Source organism: Dermacentor andersoni, chromosome 9, assembly GCF_023375885.2.
Source record: "Dermacentor andersoni chromosome 9, qqDerAnde1_hic_scaffold, whole genome shotgun sequence".
NCBI classification, from domain to species: Eukaryota; Metazoa; Arthropoda; class Arachnida; order Ixodida; family Ixodidae; genus Dermacentor; species Dermacentor andersoni.
The window spans coordinates 8900255-8920502 of NC_092822.1; the positions used below are offsets into that span (position 1 = coordinate 8900255).

Here is a 20248-nt window from a genome sequence, read left to right on the forward strand (position 1 = left end):
AATTGCTAGATGAGTTCTGCACAGTGCTTTAACTTGAAATAGAATAATTGAAATAGAATCAACAGATGAATGCTGTGAAGAGTCAACACAGGTTACTGAAATATATATCTACTGATATCTTCTTGAGAATACGTGGTATGTACGCGCACGAAATTTCTACATATTTCCTGGATGAGCTTTCTGTCTTTTGTGCAGTCCACGTTGGTACGTTTTAAGCATGGCCGGAGCACCTGAATGTCGCAAGCAGCAGCAGCCTTTTCTTTTTTTCAATGTACCCAGCAGGAAGATAGACTTGGTTACTACAGAGCAACCAGTGTTGCCAAATCGTTTAAGGTGCGAGTTTTCTAGAAATGGTGCTCAAACCGAAAGAATTTGTCTATCATGGTGTTCTACATGTATGGCCATAGGCGTTACGAGAAAAAAGAATAAAGGAGCTGCAATTACGTGCGAGACCATCATCGCGCAAGCAGGAAAAATTGTAGCTGCGCACTTATTGTGTTCCTATAGCACAAAGCTGAGGCGAGCACACGCCTCCCTCCCGCACCAGCCATTGCCGCACCTGTAGTGCGGGATTTTCACCAACCACGCTATGGAAGTTTCATCTCAGCAGCAGCTGTGATCACGCAACGGCCTGCACAGCGAAGGGCACGCAGAACGTCGCTTATAAGCCGAGCGTTGGCGCGTATTGTACCTGCAGCCCGATGGAGATAGCGACACAGGCGACGGTGAGCCCGTAGAAGCGGTTCGCCTCGGGCCCTTCGTGCAGCAGATGCTTGAGCTGCGACGCGTTGGCCGTGAGCAGCGCGATGTCCATCATGCCCTGGGCGATGCTCTTCTTGGTGGCGTACAGGTTCATGTCCATGCACCGCACGCGCTTGCCGCCCGGGCCGACGGACGGCGTCACGAAACCCGGCTCGGCCGGTGGGTACGGTGCCTCCGGGCTGCCCTGCGGGAAAGGCAGTGCGGCACGCTTCAAAGCGAATCGAACAGCCTTCCGGCTCTGCGGAGCACCTCGTTGCGCGCCTGACGCTCTGGAGCTGCCATCGAAAGTCCGAGCAAACGCGCTGACAGTTCTTAGCGCGTAATTTGCAAGGTTTGCTGCTATGTGTAAAGGAAATAGAAAAAAAGCGTGGCTGGGTCTGGGGGGGGGGGATTGCTGCGACAAAACCCCCAGTCAATAATTGACGATAATAGTTGAAGTAGCTATATATAGTGGAAGCTCTATATATGATAAGCATTTTCAGGACGTACGGCGCTTATATTTCAGCACCAGAGTACCAGACTTAATATTTCAGCAACAGATTACGCATAATAATTCTGTCGGGATCCTCGACGTGCGTTGTTACATATGCTTGACCTTAAGGCTTTATGAATTGATGAAGCTTTTAATGCCCATCCAACAGCGACAACAACAAATATTGATACGTTCTCCTTGATTTGCTGAGTTTTCTATTCAGCGTCGGACGCAAGTGACACTTTATGGAAGGATATGCATCATAGTCTTATTTAAATACAGCTCAGTCACCCATCACGTCTGCAAGAGGAGAAAAGGAAATTACCGCGCGTAAAGGCCGTGCGTTAAGGTATGCCGTCCAAATTATACCGCTGCATTTGTGCTAGAAATTATTCCTCCGAAGTATTCATTTACAGGCCGTCTCGTAGGCGAAATCACTGAGTTGAAACGCCTCTCGCTGGTCGACGTGATACGTCGCGATCAATCGCGCAAAAGCGGCGCGAATCCGAAACCGAAACCTCGACAAACGCGTGCGTTTGTTGTCTGGGGAGTTGCTAGGGGATTTCTAGGCGACCGAGGGTCTCCTAGGGAGAGAACAGGGAATTCACTGCGTCTCCAGGGAATTTGCGTCGCATCGCGCACAGACAGGTCGGCGCCCACGCGGCCGCTCGAAACTCCGCATGAGTCACGCTCCGTTTCGATGCTCCCAGCAGGACGACACCAACCGCCGCACGCCGAGAACGGGTGTGGTGCGCGAACTCTACGCGGTCTCAGGGACGCGTGCGGAAGCCCGTGTCTGTGTGTTGAGCACAAGTGCGGCCAAACGCGGCCTGCCTGTCGGTTTGCGCTCCGAAACACAATGGCTCTGTTCGCTGCTGTCAAGAAAGGTAGGATAGAAAGAAAAAAAGAGAGAAACGAAAAAAAAAAAAGGAAGTCCGCGAGAATGACGTTGGGCAAAGCGCGCCGCGTATGCCTCTACCGCACTTTTCTATGTCATCCGTTATATGCAATGCTGGCGGAAGCGCGGCCGCCTCCTTAATTTGGGTTCATACGTTAATGCTTGTGGCGTTTTATTTTATTACCTTTCTTATTTTTTTTTCATTCGTGCGTCTTTCTTCATGCTCTACCATCTATATCGCGTGCTTATATCGGCCTTTTCATCCGCTTTCTTCGGTGCTGGTAGGTCACGTACCTTCTGTGTTCGGTGTTCTGTGAGCGTACGCGCACCTATTAAATTGTCGGTCACGCTCACTACTCGCAGAAAGCATAGATCACTAGCTTTTATCCCTATGCATTCTTTTCTCGGCTTTTCGAGTTTTTTAGCAGAGCATGTCTGGTGCATGGCTTTTATGCCATTCAAGGCAAAGTACGCTTCTCTCATATTCATGTTCGCATTCATCAACGTTCAAGAGATTATTTCTCTCGTTATTGCATTTTGAAGCAATGGTCATGTTTCTTTTCTTTCTTTTTTAATGTAGACCCCGCTGTTCTTGACCGTGGAGTTTGGTGCCATACATAAATACAAGTGCATCACAAACGCAAAATACGCATTAGTGCAGGCTGCCAGAGCTATACAGGGAAAGAGGTCGGTCGAGAGAGTTCACGTTAACTCGCGGACGCTTTAGCACAACTTTAGCTGTGATGCAAAAGACCGGCCACAGTCGGTGCACGCATGTGAAAGGGAACAGCTGTGTTGAATTCAAACTTCGCTTGCCGCAGAAGTGCAAGTGCGAACCTACGTGGCAACTCGGTGATATGTGCGACTTTTACAATGACGACTACATAGTTTCTTTTCTTTTTTTTTCGCACCAAATTTTTAAAAATTGCCTACTGCACATAGCACAATTCTAACCCTTGAGCTGAATTACTTGATGAGGCGGACACTCTGAGAAATCAAAATATTTAATTGAATAATTAACAAAGTTGCACTAATTAGCTTCTTTATGTGTACTATTTCAATCTATTAATTGTAGCTAGGGATCTTGAAAGGCATATCCACTTGTAAAGAATTGCGAAGATGGCGCCTGTTTCGATATATGCGACGTCAAATGTGCGGTAAAAATGTGCTGTTGCTGATTGCTTACTTTTTTGAGTAAACGCTGTTTTGTGCATTAAAGCACAACATTAACTGGAACGCCAATGAATTTTGTCGGACATTTTGAACATTAATAATAATATGTCGAAACTGGTATAGTCCTAATAATTTGCTCCAAGTGGACACGTCTTGCGAACTCACCGGTTATACAATTCGTAGATTGAAATCTGTGCCGAAAAGTAATTAATTAAAGTTAATTAGTTCAATATGTTATTTATTCAATCAGGCACTTTGATTTCTTGTAGAAGTAATGGGTCTCCTCATAGTATAATTTAGCTCAAGGGATAGTGGATAGTGCCACAGGCATTTTCTTTTTAAATATTATTTGGTGCATAGCTACTATCGGCGTTTGACTCGTCGCCGGGTGTGCAATAACGTCGTCATACACACGTATACACGACGTCGCCTCTCGTACATACCCGCCCGATGCATATTTAGCATAGGTGCCTACTAATTAACCGCCGCTGCTGGTGAGCAGTCGATCCTTTTAGACGACGGACGTGATTTCCGGCGCACAAGCCGAGTCGGCGCGTCAGCTCACGCATTCAAAGAACACATCAGTGCGTGTTGCACAATTTACGCAGTCGTGCCACAGATTGTACGTTTAGAGATTGCGTGCTACGCAGTGTAGTCTTTACAAGTATGCTATTGTGAAGGAATGCTGTTGGGGAAGAAAAAGAAAATGAGAAAGGATCCTCAGATGCGCATTTTTTGCGCATCTGAGGACAAGCTAGCTATCGCCGTGACTTTTGGCAAAACTGCTCGGTCCTTTCTCGCAGCAACCGGTCCACGCCGTACACAGGCCCGCGCGCAGTCGTCGACCGCGCAAGCAGCAAGCGGCGCGCTGCGTGCGGGGACAGGACGCGCACTGCAAGCGGGCCGCGGTCTCGCCTAATTGCGCCCACTTCCGGCTCGAGCTCTGCGGAGTCGGCGGCGAGGTCGAACGCCGACTTTTGTCGCTTCCGATGCGATCTCCCACACTGCACGAAGCGACAACGAAGGCGGGCGCCGCGTGGTCGATACGTTCACGAAGGAGACGTGTGCACGCTTGCCAATGCTCGCATGTGTCGATGACGCGCGCCCACGGTTCACGATCCGTGCTGTCGGCACTCGAGCTATTTATGCGACACAAAACGGACTCTAAAGAGGACATATTAGTACGTGAAGCTGGATTGGAAAATCTTGCATACGCCTCTCCAAAGCGGTTACCGTGAGCGGAGAAGGAAAGCCGCGTGACGACGCAACACCACTTTCCAATGAAGTCGTGTATACTTGCGCTGGTATCCTGCTTTTTTGTTAATCGATCAAAAAAAGAAAAGGAGAGAGAGAGAGAGAGAGAGAGAGAGAGAGAGAGAGAGAGAGAGAGAGAGAGAGATTACGTTGCACGCTAAAGGAATCAAGGACTAAACCTGCAGCAAGCTCTTGCAAGCTCTATACAGCCCATACGCTGAAGCCCCACGCGTTGAGGCCCATGGGCGACGTCACACCGATTTGCCGACGCGGCGTTTAAAGGCGACGGCAGTCTGGCAATCAACATTTTCCCGTAAAACTCATGAAATTGTCATATTTAACGTATTTGCTATCTAAATTGATTTAATATTGATCTTTATTGTAAATGACAGCCAGCTTATGTTCTATAAAACTGAATCTAAGCTTTACACCTCACGGCTGCTCTCCGCGTCGGCTGGCCCGATATCGATAAGCTTTAATTGTCACATTTAATAGAGAAATTTAATAAGCTGTCTATAGCATATACATTATAAAAATTCATTACTTTAGAGAAACTAATACCGGTGTCATACGGTGCATTTTCGATCGCGGTCGAATAGCCCGACTGCGACTGGCTCCCATGCCGCAGCCTGCGCAAACGATTCAATCGCGATCGATAAATTCGACCCAGATGGAGCTCAATTGCCATAGAAAATGCACCGTGTAACACCGGTAAAAAATCTTCATTTCCCTGGCCAAACCGAAAAAGAATAAAAGAGGGGGGGGGGGGATATTAGTGTAATCCGTCATATGTGCAACGGCCCTGCGGAAACAGGCCTTATCGCAGGATTGTCATGAATTTCTGAAGCGGACAAAATTGGCATATCTTAAACTACTCCGAAGTATATCACTGATTTGTTAATACGTCTCTCGCAAACCTGCCCTAATGATTTAAAGGTTTCACTTAAGCTTTATAATTTACAGCACACGTCTGATTTAGGCAGCCATGGCGTTTATGCAGTTTACAGTTTTCTATGCAGTTTACACAACCTCGATATCTGCTCTTGATACGAAGTTGCGGAGCGATAAACTTGGTAGTATCTCTCTTTAGACTAAGATATATTACAATTTTCTGGCAATTTTTATGAAGAAATATTATACCACATATATAAAGGTGTTTCTCGATAGTCAGAAAGTAAAGTACATCTCTTAAATGTAATAAAGTTCATTCAGATTGTTTCAAAGGTTCTCTTTTGGAGTATTTACACGTTTGACACGTATTCGAGTAGGTAAACCGGAGTTGGCCCATGCAAGGGACTCCGTAACAGTTTGGTGACGTGTCTTGCGCCCCTGGATCGGCATGGGCACACGCCCTACACGGTTTCGACCACATCCCACGCGGTGCCTTCGCGCTCGAGACTTTAAAGACACTCCCACGCAGAACCTTTACCTCAATCGCAGGGCGTGAAGAACTCCAGACCGGGCTTTAAACTTGCTTACAAGCGTACTTTATGTTCGGTATCCGAATTCATCTTTTCTTCTTCTTTTTCTTTTTCACTGCAATTAACATGGCGTTGTCACGTCAGACAGAGCTCCACGCAAGACTTAATTCCGAGAGACACGTTATCGGCCATGTTTAGCTCGTGATGTACCAGCTGCTCTTTCTTTTTTAGCTGCACCAATTTTTTTTTTCAATTGCCTGTGGTATACAGCACGATTCTAAGCCTTGAGCTAAATTATACGATGAGGCAGCCCATCATTTCTACAAGAAATCAAGATGCCTGACTGAATAATTAACGTAATTACACTAAATAAGTTTTTCAGCAATTACGGTACATATTTCAGTGTGCGAATTATAGCCGGTGAGTTCGCGAGGCGTATATACTTGGAACGGATTCTCAGGACTGACCAGTTTCTAGATGTTACTTTTCAGTGTCCGAAGAAATGCTTTGGCATTACAGTTATTTTCATGCTTCAGTACATGAAACAGAGTTTCGATAAAAAAGGTAAGTGTAACAGTGCATTTTTATCGCAAGTTTGACGGCGCATATCTCGACACCGGTGCAATCTTCAGAATTCGTTCCAAGTTGAGATGCCCTGCAAGCTCACTAGCTACAATTTTTTATGCAAAAAAGGCGAGGCGTACAGACAGGACACAAGAGAAGTGGACAACACGAAAGTGGCGCACTTCTCTTCTCGTGTCCTGTCTGCACGCCTCACCTTTTTTTGCATAATGAATCCTTACCAACTAGCTCAGCTTTCTGTCGTACTAAGCTACAATTCGTATTCAAATATGTGCCGTAATTAAGTACTTTTGATTAGTGCAAATGCGTTAATTATTCACTTAAGTATCTTGATTTCTTGTAGGCGTAATGGCCACCTCATCGAGTAATTTAGCCTATGAGATAGAATTGTGCTGTCTGTCACAGGCAACGTAAGAAGAAAGGAATGACGCAGCTAAAGAGGAACACCTCCAATAGAGCTTCGTTAATTTTCTAAGCGAGCTTTATCGGCTTAACGAGACCCGCCTATGTGAAAACATGCTTGCAGCGCCGAAGCAGTCACGTTGTGCGCAGGCCTGACAATACGCTGCATATCGCTTGACGCGCCGCTACACGTGGAGGTGCCCGGTTTTCAGCGGTGGCGATTCTCGTACCAGGCCTGTACCTGTCGAGGTCGCTGGAATGACTGAACAATTGTGGTTCCAGATTTGTGTTTGCCGACCATGGATGCAGACATATTAGACATTTATAAAGTTATCGACCAACTGGGATGTCGCTGGCGCCAACGCAGATCTGCAAGGGAAGGGCACTTGTCTTATCGTCAGCGCAGCCCTGACGAAGACAATCGTAGAAAAGTCGGCTCCAGCGAGTATAGCGACATCGAACATGTTAAGACCAGTGTGGATCACTCCATCTTCCTTTGTCCCGCTTCACTTCCATATTTAAAGCGTTTATATACGCTGCAAGGCGACCGTCGTCGACGTGGACGTGATGTTGTTCACGTATAGACCGCCTCAAGCCGTACTTCGACCCTCTTGTACCCACCTGTTAGATCGCCAGGATGGCTCCACCTTTCTCGACGGGGGCAATTGTAATGAAGAAAGGAAGAGAATGACATACCGATCATCATCAAGAGCGGAGGGCACGAGACCGGCGTTCGAACACCACCATCTTGTTCTCCGTGCTCACTGTTCCGAGCTACCGCCCGTTTGTTGGACTCGCTCAATAAACTTCCTTACACTCTTTACATTTGGAATCGCACTTTTCTTTATACGGTAAGGTTGACATCTGGATAAAGGGACATAGGTTGCTTTATATGTTGCTGGCGTTAATATTTATTGCTTCTACAACCAAAAACGCAATAAACACACACACACACACACACACACACAAAAGCAGCGAACGCAGTAGATCAATTATCGGAAGAACTCCGAACAATGCGTTTACATGTGCCACTATTACAAGGAACACTTCAGTACAATCGATCGACGGCTCTGTACGTGCACCCACCCACGCCTACATGCCAGGTGCGTTCAAAAAGTATCGAACCTCCTTCCTTCTTGCGTAAATCAATGAAGTGCGGGAGGCCTCCTTCGGTGGAGGTGCGGAGGGGACACTCGGCCGCTTGCGGTATTATTTTTACGCCTACAGAAAGCGTCAGTTGCTGGCCGTCGGCCTATGAGTGAGCACACGCATAGTGAACGCTTGTCGGATTCCAGTAAGTTGTAAAATGACGGGACAACACGAGCAGCGCTTTTGCATCAAATCTTGACAAAATCTTGCCGATGTACAAGTGGAAGCCATAGGCGAGATTCAACAGGCTTTCGGGGACGATGGCATGAGTACCTCACAGATAAAGAAGCAAAAAAAAAGTGGTACAACCGCATCAAAGATGGCCGCATACCAGGGGACAGCAAACCGCGTTCAGGCAGGCCCCCAAGAAGCCAAAACGAGAATGTCATTGAGAAATTGCGGACTTTGGTCGTGGAGGACCGTCGCATCGCAGTCCGAGAACTTGCGAACGAGATAGGGGTAAGCATTGGATTAGTACATTCAATTTTGACAGAGGCTTGTGTCACGAGGAGCGTGTCCGCGAAATCGGTTCCGAGAACGCTAACAATGGAGCAGAAGCACCTCCGTATAGAACTCGCACGGGACCTGCCGAACAATGCAAACAGTAACCCCAATTTTCTGAACACTGCGATCACAGGCGATGAGTCGTGGATTTATGGGTACGACCTAGAAACCAAGATGTAGTCATCACAGCGGAAACATCTGACATCCCCGAGGCCAAAAAGAAAGAAAGAAAGCACGGCATGTCCGCAGCAATGTCAAGTGCATGTTGATTGTTTTCTTCGACTGCCGTATGGTGGTGCATCATGAGTACGCACCACAAGGCCAAACCATCACAAAGTAATACTACCAGGAGGTCATTCGTCGCCTTCGTGATGCTATGCGGCACAAACGACCGGATCTGTGGGCGGCAAACACTAGGCCGCTCCATCTGATCACGCACCCGCCCGTTATTTACACTTTCTCCGCCAAACACAACATTCTGTAGTTCGTTAGGCTCCCTGCTCTGCTCCCCCGACATGGCTCCCTGTGACTTTTGGGTATTTCCCAAACTGAAAATGCCGCTGAAAGGAATCCGATCTGAGTCAAGAGAAGACATGAGCAATGCGACGGTCAGACTCATCACCATTCTGAAAGACGCGTTACAGAAGTGTCTCCAACAATGGCGGGCACGATGGGAGAAGTGTGTGCATTACCAAGGAGACTACTTTGAAGGGGATTAGGGTCTTGTGCCTCCTAATAAACAAATGCATTCCTGCAGACCAAAAGATTGACACTTTTTGAACACACCTCGTAACATGGCAGTTGCACAACTATATATGCCTAGCTATGTCGCGTAAGTTAAGTTTATCAAAGGGCATACAAGTTTCTCGTTCGGGAAATGCGGCTGGTATCTGCCTGCAAACTCGGCTCGGAGTGCTCACGTACGTGAAGAGTGTACATGCTGTACCGTGTATATGGTGTCGCGTGGCAACGCGTGCACACACGCACGCGCACCTGCGAACAGAGCCAAGACTACAGTGCCGTGTGCGCCGCCGGGCCGCCGTCTTGCTTTTCATAGAGCACACGTAATTGAAGCAGCGGGCGCGAGGCCAAATCAACGAAGCGGTTGCACTTCTCGCGTTCATCGCAGGAGGGAAAGAAAATAGGAACAACAATAAACTGGAAAGAGAAAACTGGAGAGCAGAAACCCGCCGGACCGGGTTAGGCCGGCCGAAGATACTTGGCTCGCACACCAGGAGACATTCCCGGAAGCCTCTTCTAATCTGAGTGGATCGAGACTTGTTTATTCATTTATTGAACATTTTACAAGGTGACGAATGTGCGTGAGTGTGTAACCTAATGACATAGGAGGGACACCACTCGGGAACGTGTAGCATGGGGGAAGGAAACATTCTCTATTCAACTCTGAATGAACAAATGAGCTGAGAAACTGCGGCAAGCTTACACACGAGGCTCCTTGTGCGAAACAAAATAAAGAAGAGTGCAGGCAAAGAGGACAGGAGCTATAAGAGACGCTGCAAATAAGCATAGATTGGATCCCGATCAGAGCTAAATGAACGTTGTTCATAAATTCACTCGCACGTGCAAGCGGTCTTCTGTGAAGCACTTTCCAGACGACACTTGCTCTGTGAGCACGCATTTACAGCCACACTACTTGCAGGCGACCGTGTGCAACACAGCACCACGTGAGTTACTAATTGGATTACCGGAAGACTGCGAATGACCGCCCAGCTTCGGAGGATATGCACCGCAAACGCGTTGTGCTCACGCGCACGTCACAGAAATCACACCGGTGGCGAATACACAACTTTAAATTGGCGCATGTGCGTGTTTGGTTCTTTCATTTAGGTTGAATGTACTGCTGGGTTAGCCGCAGCAGACTTACATTACTGTATACGTCCATCTGCACCGAGCACCGTGGTGACGTTGCACGGCTCGTGGTTTTATGGCGCGTACACTTGCTCTCGGCCGCCACAAAACAGAGCAAATTTAATTCTTAATCTGTACTATAGATACCCAGGAAGTTTTATGGCCGAAGAGTTTTCTGTATAGTGCATGCTTATTACTCATACGGATGAAAAATACAAGGGCTTAAGAAATGTACTCTGCCGTAGTATGCACTTATCTAAACTGAGTATCGCGTAAACTGTGTAGCAGACGACGCTTGTACAATAATGCGCCGGTATAAGACAGCGGAGAAGCGCGATCTTCTGGCCCTTTTGTACACGGCAACGATGCACGCACATACGCATATGTAAGTGTGGCACTCGCCTCCCGCTCGATGAGGCGCCTGTCCGGCGGCTCTCGGACGTCTTCGGACATGCCGGCGCCAGCCATGCCGTCACCGTTGACCAGCCTCGCCGGCGGCACTCGCTTGTACAGCACCACAACGTCGTCGTCGCTACCGCTCGTGCGAATTGCAGCCTCCAGCCTCGCTTCCCTTGCGGTCACCGCGGCTCCGCGGTTACTCGCAGGGCCGCTCGGAGTTTCAGCACATGTGTAATTCGGCCGTGCAGCCTCGTCTTACCACCACCACACGCGAAAAGCGCGGCCCGCAAAGTGTCCCGGTGGAGCAAGCCCCCTCGAATAGACGGCCTCCTCCCTTCTACACCGATGGAACAACGGGCGTTGCTGACGGCAACAGGGGTGCGTCGGCTGCTCGCGGCGCTGACTGGCAGAGCCGTTCGATGACATCAGTGGGACGCCGCTTAATATTCGAACACCCTTTGTCACATGTTTTTGCCAATTAGCCGACGTTACTGCCGTCTATGCGTAACACCTAACAGAAAGTGCGCGTTTAGAATTTCATTAGTAAGCAAACACTTGTTTTTTTATCTTATTGCAAGGTGGCGCGACAACTTGTAAGTTTCAATTTTGAGCGTACTAGCGCGTCGGCCTTGGATGCATGTGGCTTTGCCGCTTGCGGACGCACACCGCGATAGGGAACGTGGGGAGCGCTTGGCCGTATCGCTAAACGACGCGGTACCTAGACGCGGCCAGGCGTTCGCCTGATGCTTTCCCTAGAGATTCGTCAGCGGTTGGCGGGCGGTTCGAACCTGCAATGTCTTTCGCAGAAGCGGCAGCAGGAAGCTTGCCCTCAAAAGGAACCCTCAAAAGGAAGTCGTTCGTCGTCTTTATGGGGCACGAATCTGATAGAAGAATACGGAGAACTGAAGGGCACGTCTCTTCACAGACTACGACACCACGACGTACCTTGTGCCAAATTTTAAGATTATGCAAGTGCCGCGCAGCTGGACAGAACCAAGCAAGGTAATGTTTGCCGTCGCTTGAAGCAAGTAAGCCTATTTATTTGTATTTCGCTTATTACATAATTAGTTATTAATCAACTCCCTTAAATATAATATAAAGAGCAAAAGTGCCAAATAGAAAATATTATAGAACATCCTGAAAAATTACCGATCCAGCTTTCTGTTACTCAATTCATACATGCCACATAAATGTTCTCTCTCTTCTTTTTTTCCAAGCCTGAAAGAAAGCCCGCGCAACACGAAGTGCCGCACGACTAGTCGCGTTGCATTTCAGCTAACTTCGCAATTAACCAACTTGGCAAGTATTGACTTCTAATGAGAGATTTGTGAAGCTGCGTTCTAGGAAACATTAATTCAGCGGCTTCTAGTTCTTAACACTATCATTTCTTCTGCGTCCCGCGAGATACGAACAGCAAAAACAAACAAAACCACGCTTGCGCGCCGCGATTGCAGGCACTGAGCTGCTCTTGTCGCCGACACGAACCGCCGCAAGGCGAGCGCATCACGTGGCGTCCATCGCGCAGCCAACGGCTACGTCGCGGACGCCTCGTAAGCGGCAGCAGTGGGCAAAGGTTAAGACTTTCAATTGTCCAGTTACCGCTCTCAAGCTTAAAAAATATGAAACCCGTGCACGAACTCTCCATGGGCACATTATATGTCATGTTACGTGTCTAGCATAGGAAAGCACCCATCCGGCCATTTCTGAAGTAAAGCATTGCCAGGAACAATGAAAGAAGTGAGCCCGCCACATAACGACAGACTTGCAACAATACCAAACATTCAGACCGTTCAGTGCATTTCCCTTAGCACGGATTTCCAGCAAAGGACCAATAAAAATTGCCTCAATATGTGTGCGACACGTTCCAAACACTTTTTTTCATCGGTTCATCTGCTTTTCATGAGCCCGCTTACACACAGGGGTTCGAGAGTACAGCGTCAGTTTTAAAAGTAATTAAATTCGGGGTTTTTAGGAGTCGAAATCACAATCTGATTATGTGGCACGCCGTAGTAGGGGACCCCGGGACAGTTTCAACCACGTGAAGTTCTTTAACGCACACCTAAATCTAAATACACGCGCGTTTTGTATTTGCCCTGATCGAAGTGTGGCCGTCGCCGCCGCCGTTACAGCTGGGCCGCCCGCAACCACTGCAGCAGCGCTACGCCATAGCCATGCACTGTATAAGCTCCATGGATTATAGTCAGAAGACTTACACAGGAAATAAAATATGCATAACTGACTAATCAACGGAAGTTCACTAATTAACTTTTCAACTAACTACTTTAGCGCGCTTATTGGAATACATGAACTGAAGAAGCGGGTGATCTCACAAGGCACATCCACTTGGAAAGAATTTTGAAACTAGCGTCAGTTCGTGCAGTTATAGCCGTATACTATAGTGTGCTGTCCTTAAATTTCAGCTTATATCTTCTCGAAGTCAGCAAGTTGCTTCCTCAGCTCAGCCGAATTTGTTTGCCTGATATTTCGATTTTCAGCTACAGCGCCAGTCAGAAAAGGCTCTCATCCTGTGCATGGTATAATCAGTAACGGAAGCACACGTGCATCGTTCCGATATTTTTTTTTTTTTTACTCTTCAATGTTACCTCCAAAAGCTAATAAAGATAAGAAATAGGCGAGTTACACTCATTGCAAACATTTAGCGAGGTACCAAGTGTCAAAAAAAAAAAAAAAGACGATTTTTTAGTTCTCATTTTGCATTGCTTTGAATGGTTGCATCGCAACTATCCCGCATATGCGCCATCGTCAGTTGAATGCTGAGCCGTACGACTGTACCCATTGCAGTGAACCGAAGACGAGTGGTCGCCTCTTCTGTGAACGGAGCGGAGCTTCTTTCACTAGTTTCACGGTTTTGTTCGAAGCTGCTTTCTTGAAGCAGAGTCTGCTAGTGAATTAAAAAAAAATTTTTTTGCAGAATCAACGCACATCTGGGAATTTATACGAAGCGATTAATCAAACGCTAAAAGCTTGCCCGTTTCACTCCTTCAGTGGCCGATACGCTATGCCTCGCTGAAGAGGCTCGGAGACTTCCGCGTCTGCGAACTCTGGCATCACAAGAAAACTCCAAAGCCCGCTACGACGCACGACATCGGCCTGTTACATATCACCCTGGTGATCTCGTTTGGGTATACGTCTTTGGTGTAACTCAGCGCGTGATGCACGCGGCGACCATCTCGGAGAGTCGGCGATGGCACGACAGAAATATCCGCCCGATTGTGGTTGAAGCAGCAGGCTGCTGTCCGGGGAGACCGAAATTCGACCCCGCCATCGGGCACGCAATTTAACGTTTAAATGCTAGGCATTTCCATGTCTACCCAACGAGGAAACCCGTCCGTCCGTCCGCCTGTCACGTAATACTAATCGCTATAAAGAAATTAATGTATAAAAAAATGAATTCGAAAGGAAAAACATTGGCTTAGGCTTAGCTCCGCTAACCCTGGATATATAGTAGTCAAGGTTTCGACGAAAATTCGTCTGGTCGGGCATTGAAGTGAAAAAAGGTTTGCAGCCACTGACCAAGTCAAACGAAAAGAAGGACGTTTCGGAACTCGTACGGGTTCCTTGTTCACAATGAGGCAGAAAAGACGAGTATAGTGGCATATTAAAGGCTAAGTTTGTCACGTAATGACTGATTGTGTATGATTGGCATGCTTCGATCCTGCTGCTCGGTTCATGGTCACGGTTGTCAACTGGATGAAGGATGACTCAAGAAGAAGCCGCGTTGTCAGATTTCATTATTTGGCTAAGATTGCCGCGTTGTCCCAATCAATGTGATGTCCGGACGTATATGCGCATGTTCAGCAAGCGCAGCGATATCTTCATTTCTGACGTTACGCTGGTGCTCCTTGAGTCGCCGTGTGAAGTTGCCAGTTTCGCCGATATAGGCCTGGCTGCAACCGCCGCAAGGAATCCGGTAGACAACCCCAGGGAAGTTGATATCTGGTATAGGCGGCCCTTAACGTTCACAAGCATGTTCCGTTGCTTGGAATTTGGCACGTGCCCAATGCGCAAGTTGTACTTCGCAAACACGCGGGACAAAGCTTCGCTTATCCTGCGAACATACGGAATGCCTGCGCTGGCGGAAAAAACCTTCGGATTAGCTGTTACTGGCTGCAAAACTTTCTTTTCAATTCTTGCCACAAAATGGTGGAGGAAAGTTGGAGCATTGTTGGAAAGTTCCTACCGTACCATCTTGAGCTCGGATGGCAGGCGGTCTTTCTCAGTGCAGATCCGCACACGCGTCAACAGTGACGAAGCAACCGATTTCTTGTGAGCCACGGAATGATTAGAATTGAAATCAATGTACCGGTCTGTGTGCGTAGGCTTGCGGTGGTGAAGGACAGCTCGCGACATTTCCGAAGGACAAGGACGTCAAGGAACGACAGGCAGTCGTCTTTTTCGATTTCCACAGTAAACTGCAGCGTTGAGTGCACTGCGTTGAGCTCATGTAGAAGCCTGTGGAAGTCTTCTCTTCGTAAGACGCAAAAACAGTCGTCCACGTAGCGGTCGAACACCTTGGGTCTTGGTTGAAAACCGGAGAGATCTCTGGTTTCGAGGGCCTCCATGACCAGGTCAGCGGTATTTACGGATATGGACGCGCCGATAGCGGTGCCGTCTGTCTGCCTGTATATCCTGGAGCGGTAGGAAAAATACGTGTTGCTGAGGCAAAATTTCAGCAACGTGCAGGGGTCCTCAACGTCAAAGGGCGTGCGTTCGGCGAGAGCATGGTCGGTCATTTTTTAAAACTTCTTCGCATGTGCTGACGGCCAGATCGACTGGCACACTTGCGAACAAGGCTACGACGTCGAACGACACCATAATGTCCTCAACGTCCAATTGCAAGTTGCGGAGCTTTTGAACAAAGTCCGAGGAATTCGCCACGTGTGTCCTAGATTTGCCAGCTAAGGGGCTCAGTACTATGCGCAAGTATCCTGATAGGTTCTGCAACGGAGACCTGGTAAAGTCCACTCTGGGTCGCAAGGGGACGCCGACCTTGTGGACCTCGGGTAGACCTTAAATGGCGGGGCTGAGCCGTTGGTGCAGAGCAGGTGGTAGTACAACTTCTTTTTGTCCGGAGGTACGTACTTGAAAAGGCTGGCCAGAAGTTCTTGCAGTTTCCTTTGTACCCTACTTGTGGGGTCTTAAGACAAAGGAGCGTAAGTGTCCTTGTCTTCCAACAGGACCGACATTTTTCGGTCGTATACAGTCGGAATCTATCAAGTAGCACAGTTGCTTTCCCTTTATCGACAGGCAGAACCACAATATCGTTGTTTCCGCGCAGGCTCCTTATGGCTTGCCTTTCGTATGGCGGTAGCCCAGTTTGTTTCCGCCGTCTTGAGAGTAATCCAATGGACCGAGTGCGGGCTTCTTCCCGTAGAGACGAGAGCAGCTTGATATGCAAAGCAACCCTGGATATGCAAAGTGAAAGCTTGGTTTAGCCTGGTAAAGTCTTGGTTAACCTTTGATTTAGCTGTAATTATACTTAGGTATACAGTCATCGTTAAGTCACATATGACGGCTGTGCCTAGCTCGATGGTTAGACATGAGTGATTAGACCACGCATCGTTCGACGGTGCGACACCTGCTGTGCCACAGGGAAAGCGCAAGTGCTAGACATGCAAATAGACGCCGCGAACATGCGCAGCGTCGAAGCACGAACGGTCAGGGCGCGGACACGGTAACTACATTGATCTCAACGGTGTGACGCATGTTGCATTTCGGACCCTCTCCAGTGAAGCAGCTCGCAGGACGATATCCTCGGGGTGATCAGACGCTGCTTGGCGACGACGGCTCCAAAGCCTCCCGCTCCCGCGCAACGCACAGAGAAGACGGCCCGCCCTCGCTCTCATCCACGGCCTGATGATAGTTATCTAAAGAAAGGAAAGACGATTGATTCTGCAACCCGTGAGGGGGCACGGCCATTCATGGCCAAGATCCGGCATGCGGCGATTCGGGTAGGAGGCGTTGATTCGGGGCACACGCGGTGCGTGCCAACGTTACTAGACTAGCTTCAGTTTTAAAACTCGGCGCCGTTGCGCGGAACCGCCACCCGCCCGCGCCTTCGTGGCGCTGCAGTCGCGCCCGCTTTAGTGTTTCTGTATATGCTCCCGCAGGGAGCAGAGTTGCGCATAGTTCCGCCGCCGTGATCCAGCTCTGCAGCGAAGCCACTCCTCGCGCGCGCAGGAGCCAAATGCCGCGCGGTGTTCCGCCTTTTTCTCTGGTGGTCGCGAGCTGCAAGCGCCAATTGTTCGCAGGCGCTTAGCATAGGGCACTTGTTAATACAGGCTACGCTCGAACGAGTCATTCGTGCAGCCGGAGGGGGTGGGCTTCCAAACAACCGAAACTTTGTATGTACCTATGTAAACACGCATATACAAACACACACACGGACGTACAAATATGGGGTGGGACCGCCTTCGATTCCCCAAAATAATATACTCCCGTGGCTCGAACAGCTCCAAAGTTCGCTCGCAAACGCGCAGTACGTTGCCACAAACAGCGGTGCAATGATTTTCAGCATGCTTATGAAGTTGTCTTATCATGGCCAGAAAGCAAGAAATGTTTTAAAGAGTGTTTAAAACTTCACACACGTAAGGTGGACACTTAGCGCATTTTGGCTGCCGAAACCAGCCAATTAATGACCGTCGCCAAGAGAGCTATCGTGCCTGCAGTTATGTCAGTGACCGTTAACAGAGCGCCATTTATCACTAACCATCGTTCACAACAGCTGCACGTTTTCGATACATGCGGTGCAGACACAGATTTAAGCGCATTTCAAATGTTGACATGTGCACATTTTAAGCAAAGCTTACTTTTATTTACTATTACTATTTAGTAGTACTTACTATTTAGTAGTGCTTACTATTTAGTAGCAGCAAATCTGCAAATAAAGAAAGATTCAAGATGCAAGAGCTTCTAGCTGCTCCTCTGAACGCACGATCGACGGTCCACTGATTGCAATGGCGATGGTACTGACGGAAACGACGAGTTCGCATGAGTCGGCGATGCGCCCGTAAAGTTGGCTTCGCAGCGGCGCGGATCATTTGACGTCATTTTTCGCGCTCGGCCAATAGCGGTGCGAGCGGCGCCGGAAAAGGTATGCGCAACTCTGCTCCCTGCGGGAGCATTTACAGGAACACTAGCCCGCTTCACTTCCGCACTAGCCGGCTACGCGGGCAGGCCGGACTGAGCACGCGGTGCAGCGTTGATGTATTCTGTGGTTCGTTGTTGAGAGCGAATTTCGCAAGCATGTCATCCTTGGAACTGTAGCCTTCGCCGAGTTTCTTAAGAATATCAGCAGACGATGCCGCCGTGCTGCGTACCTGGCTGCATAGGCCGCTATCGGAACGATGTCAACAGTTCGGTGCACCACTTTTTCTCTGCTCCCAGCAAAGCGACGCTTCGCTCGACGTGAAACAGAGCGATTCCTCGTGCCGACCGGGAACTCTCTGCGAAATCAACAGCACGCGCTCGTGCCACTGCTCCCGCGTTCGTCGTCGTCTTCCACAGCTGGTTGCGTGGCCGTTGATGCATCTTTCCAGCGTAGAATTTCACTTCACTTCTGTCGTCGTAATGGAGAGGCCGCGTTTACGGGGGTATGAGCCACTCATGGTCTTACGTAACGGAAAGATTTAATTTTGAAGAAATTTAATTTCGAAGAATTACAAGCGGCAAATCGCAGGCGAAGGCTGCTAACCACGCCGCCGAGCAAACTCGAGACATCGAACGCAAGCGACAACTGCGGACTGCGGGCATACCGTCAGTGACGTCGTTCTCTCTCGTAGCCGATTGGGTGTGTAACCTCATAACTGAGAAATACCTTAATAAACCCTCAACTCAGTGATAAACACAGGGGCCGCACGTTTCAGTTTCGCTGATTAAGCATCTTCACGGAATGAAAAATCCGACTTCTTTTTTTTTTTCTTTTTTTGTGGCTTGTGTGTACAAAGACCGACCTCATCTTTCTTTTTGTAGCGCTTCTTTGGCGTGGTGAGAAGCTTCGGTGGGGATGAAGATCATTCTACAATCACGCACTTTGGCCAGATATTCAGGCTCGTGAGCCTAAACTGCGCGAAACGTTAAGACGACAGGCAGAAACACACGACATTTAGAAACGCAGCTTCCGCGCTTCGCTGTATGCGTTTCTTCGTTTCGTGCAGTTTACCCTTCTTTCAGTATTAACGAACTGGCGCGATAAATCTTATTGCTGTAGGTGGATGCCGCTTTCTCGTAGTATCACTAATTCGGACAAGGGAGAACGCCAGCGAGCGCGAAACACGCGCAAACTGCCCGTCCGCACGAGCTCAAGGCCGAGGCGTTGCCCTCTGGCGGATGTCACAGAAGTGGCGACAGCGGCTGTAAGCGCGCGGGCGGGGAGTTTTACAACTGAAGCTAGTCTAGTAACGTTGGTGCGTGCATCCGGACGAGCGAGCGGCGCGTAAGCTCTGCCAGCGCCCCGGCTTGAACGCTCGGGAGACTTCATATCCACGTCGAGAAACCCAATATAAAGAATTCTGCACAACACTGCTCCGCTTTACGCGAACACTCAATAAAACTATGTCCCTGCGAGTGACAGAACACTTCACGACGGCGCGTTGTCCACTGACGGCTCCGCTGACAGCCAGCGATAGGGCCGGTAGGCCTAGCTCGGCAAATGCCGCGGCCGACGGCGCTTGCGATCCAGCCCGAGCTCGTCGAAGAGCGCTTATTTTTGCCAAAACGAATAACACTACACACTTAGGTCGTCCGTACTTAAATACAATGGCTTTACTCGACGCAGTCGTTGCGAAGGGCAAACGTGCAAGCCAGTGGCGTAGCTAGGTTGTCTGGCACCCGGGGCCCATAGGTCTTCTGTCGCCCCCCCCCCCCCCCCCCCGGGTGTAGTCGAGGAAGGCGAGGATATCGACAATTTCCGGGTTTTTAGCACCAGTACAGCCGCCTTGCATACCTCGCACGTCCCCCGGCTCCCCTTCTCCTTCGCTTTCTTTCCCAGAGATCGCGAATGCAGCAAGTATTGGCGGCGAGGAGTTACGGAGTCGCCATCTATCGGAAGTTTGGGGGATCAGGCGTAGTTTGAGGGATCACGCGGCGCGCTCCTCATAGGTTTTGCTGTCAGTGCTCAGTGAAAACACCACGCGGGAGCTCTCCCGGACATTTCTGTGAGTACTTTCGAAACGAGAGAAGGTTTTTACTGTCTAAATAAAAATATTGGGCAAACTGAAAGCACAGAATCGTTTACAGACGCTATCTCTTTACCGAATACGTAAAGTGAACGCCACTGTGCGCAATTGCAGCAACGAAGTCTCCCGAACCGGCTTCTTGCGTGAAAGGTAGGCAAACGCTGAG

The 20248-nt window shown here is 48.9% G+C and overlaps 1 protein-coding gene across 4 annotated transcripts in view; it reads right to left on the bottom strand.

The window, feature by feature from the left end:
* Window positions 1-20248, bottom strand: part of LOC126526982 (ninjurin-2-like) — a 77928-nt gene that overhangs the window by 853 nt on the left and 56827 nt on the right. For all 4 annotated transcript variants that reach the window (XM_055068496.1, XM_055068497.2, XM_055068494.1 and 1 more), the window contains exon 4: window positions 692-946. In XM_055068496.1, the coding sequence (XP_054924471.1) occupies window positions 692-946 (255 nt within the window). The remainder of the gene's footprint in view (window positions 1-691; window positions 947-20248) is intronic.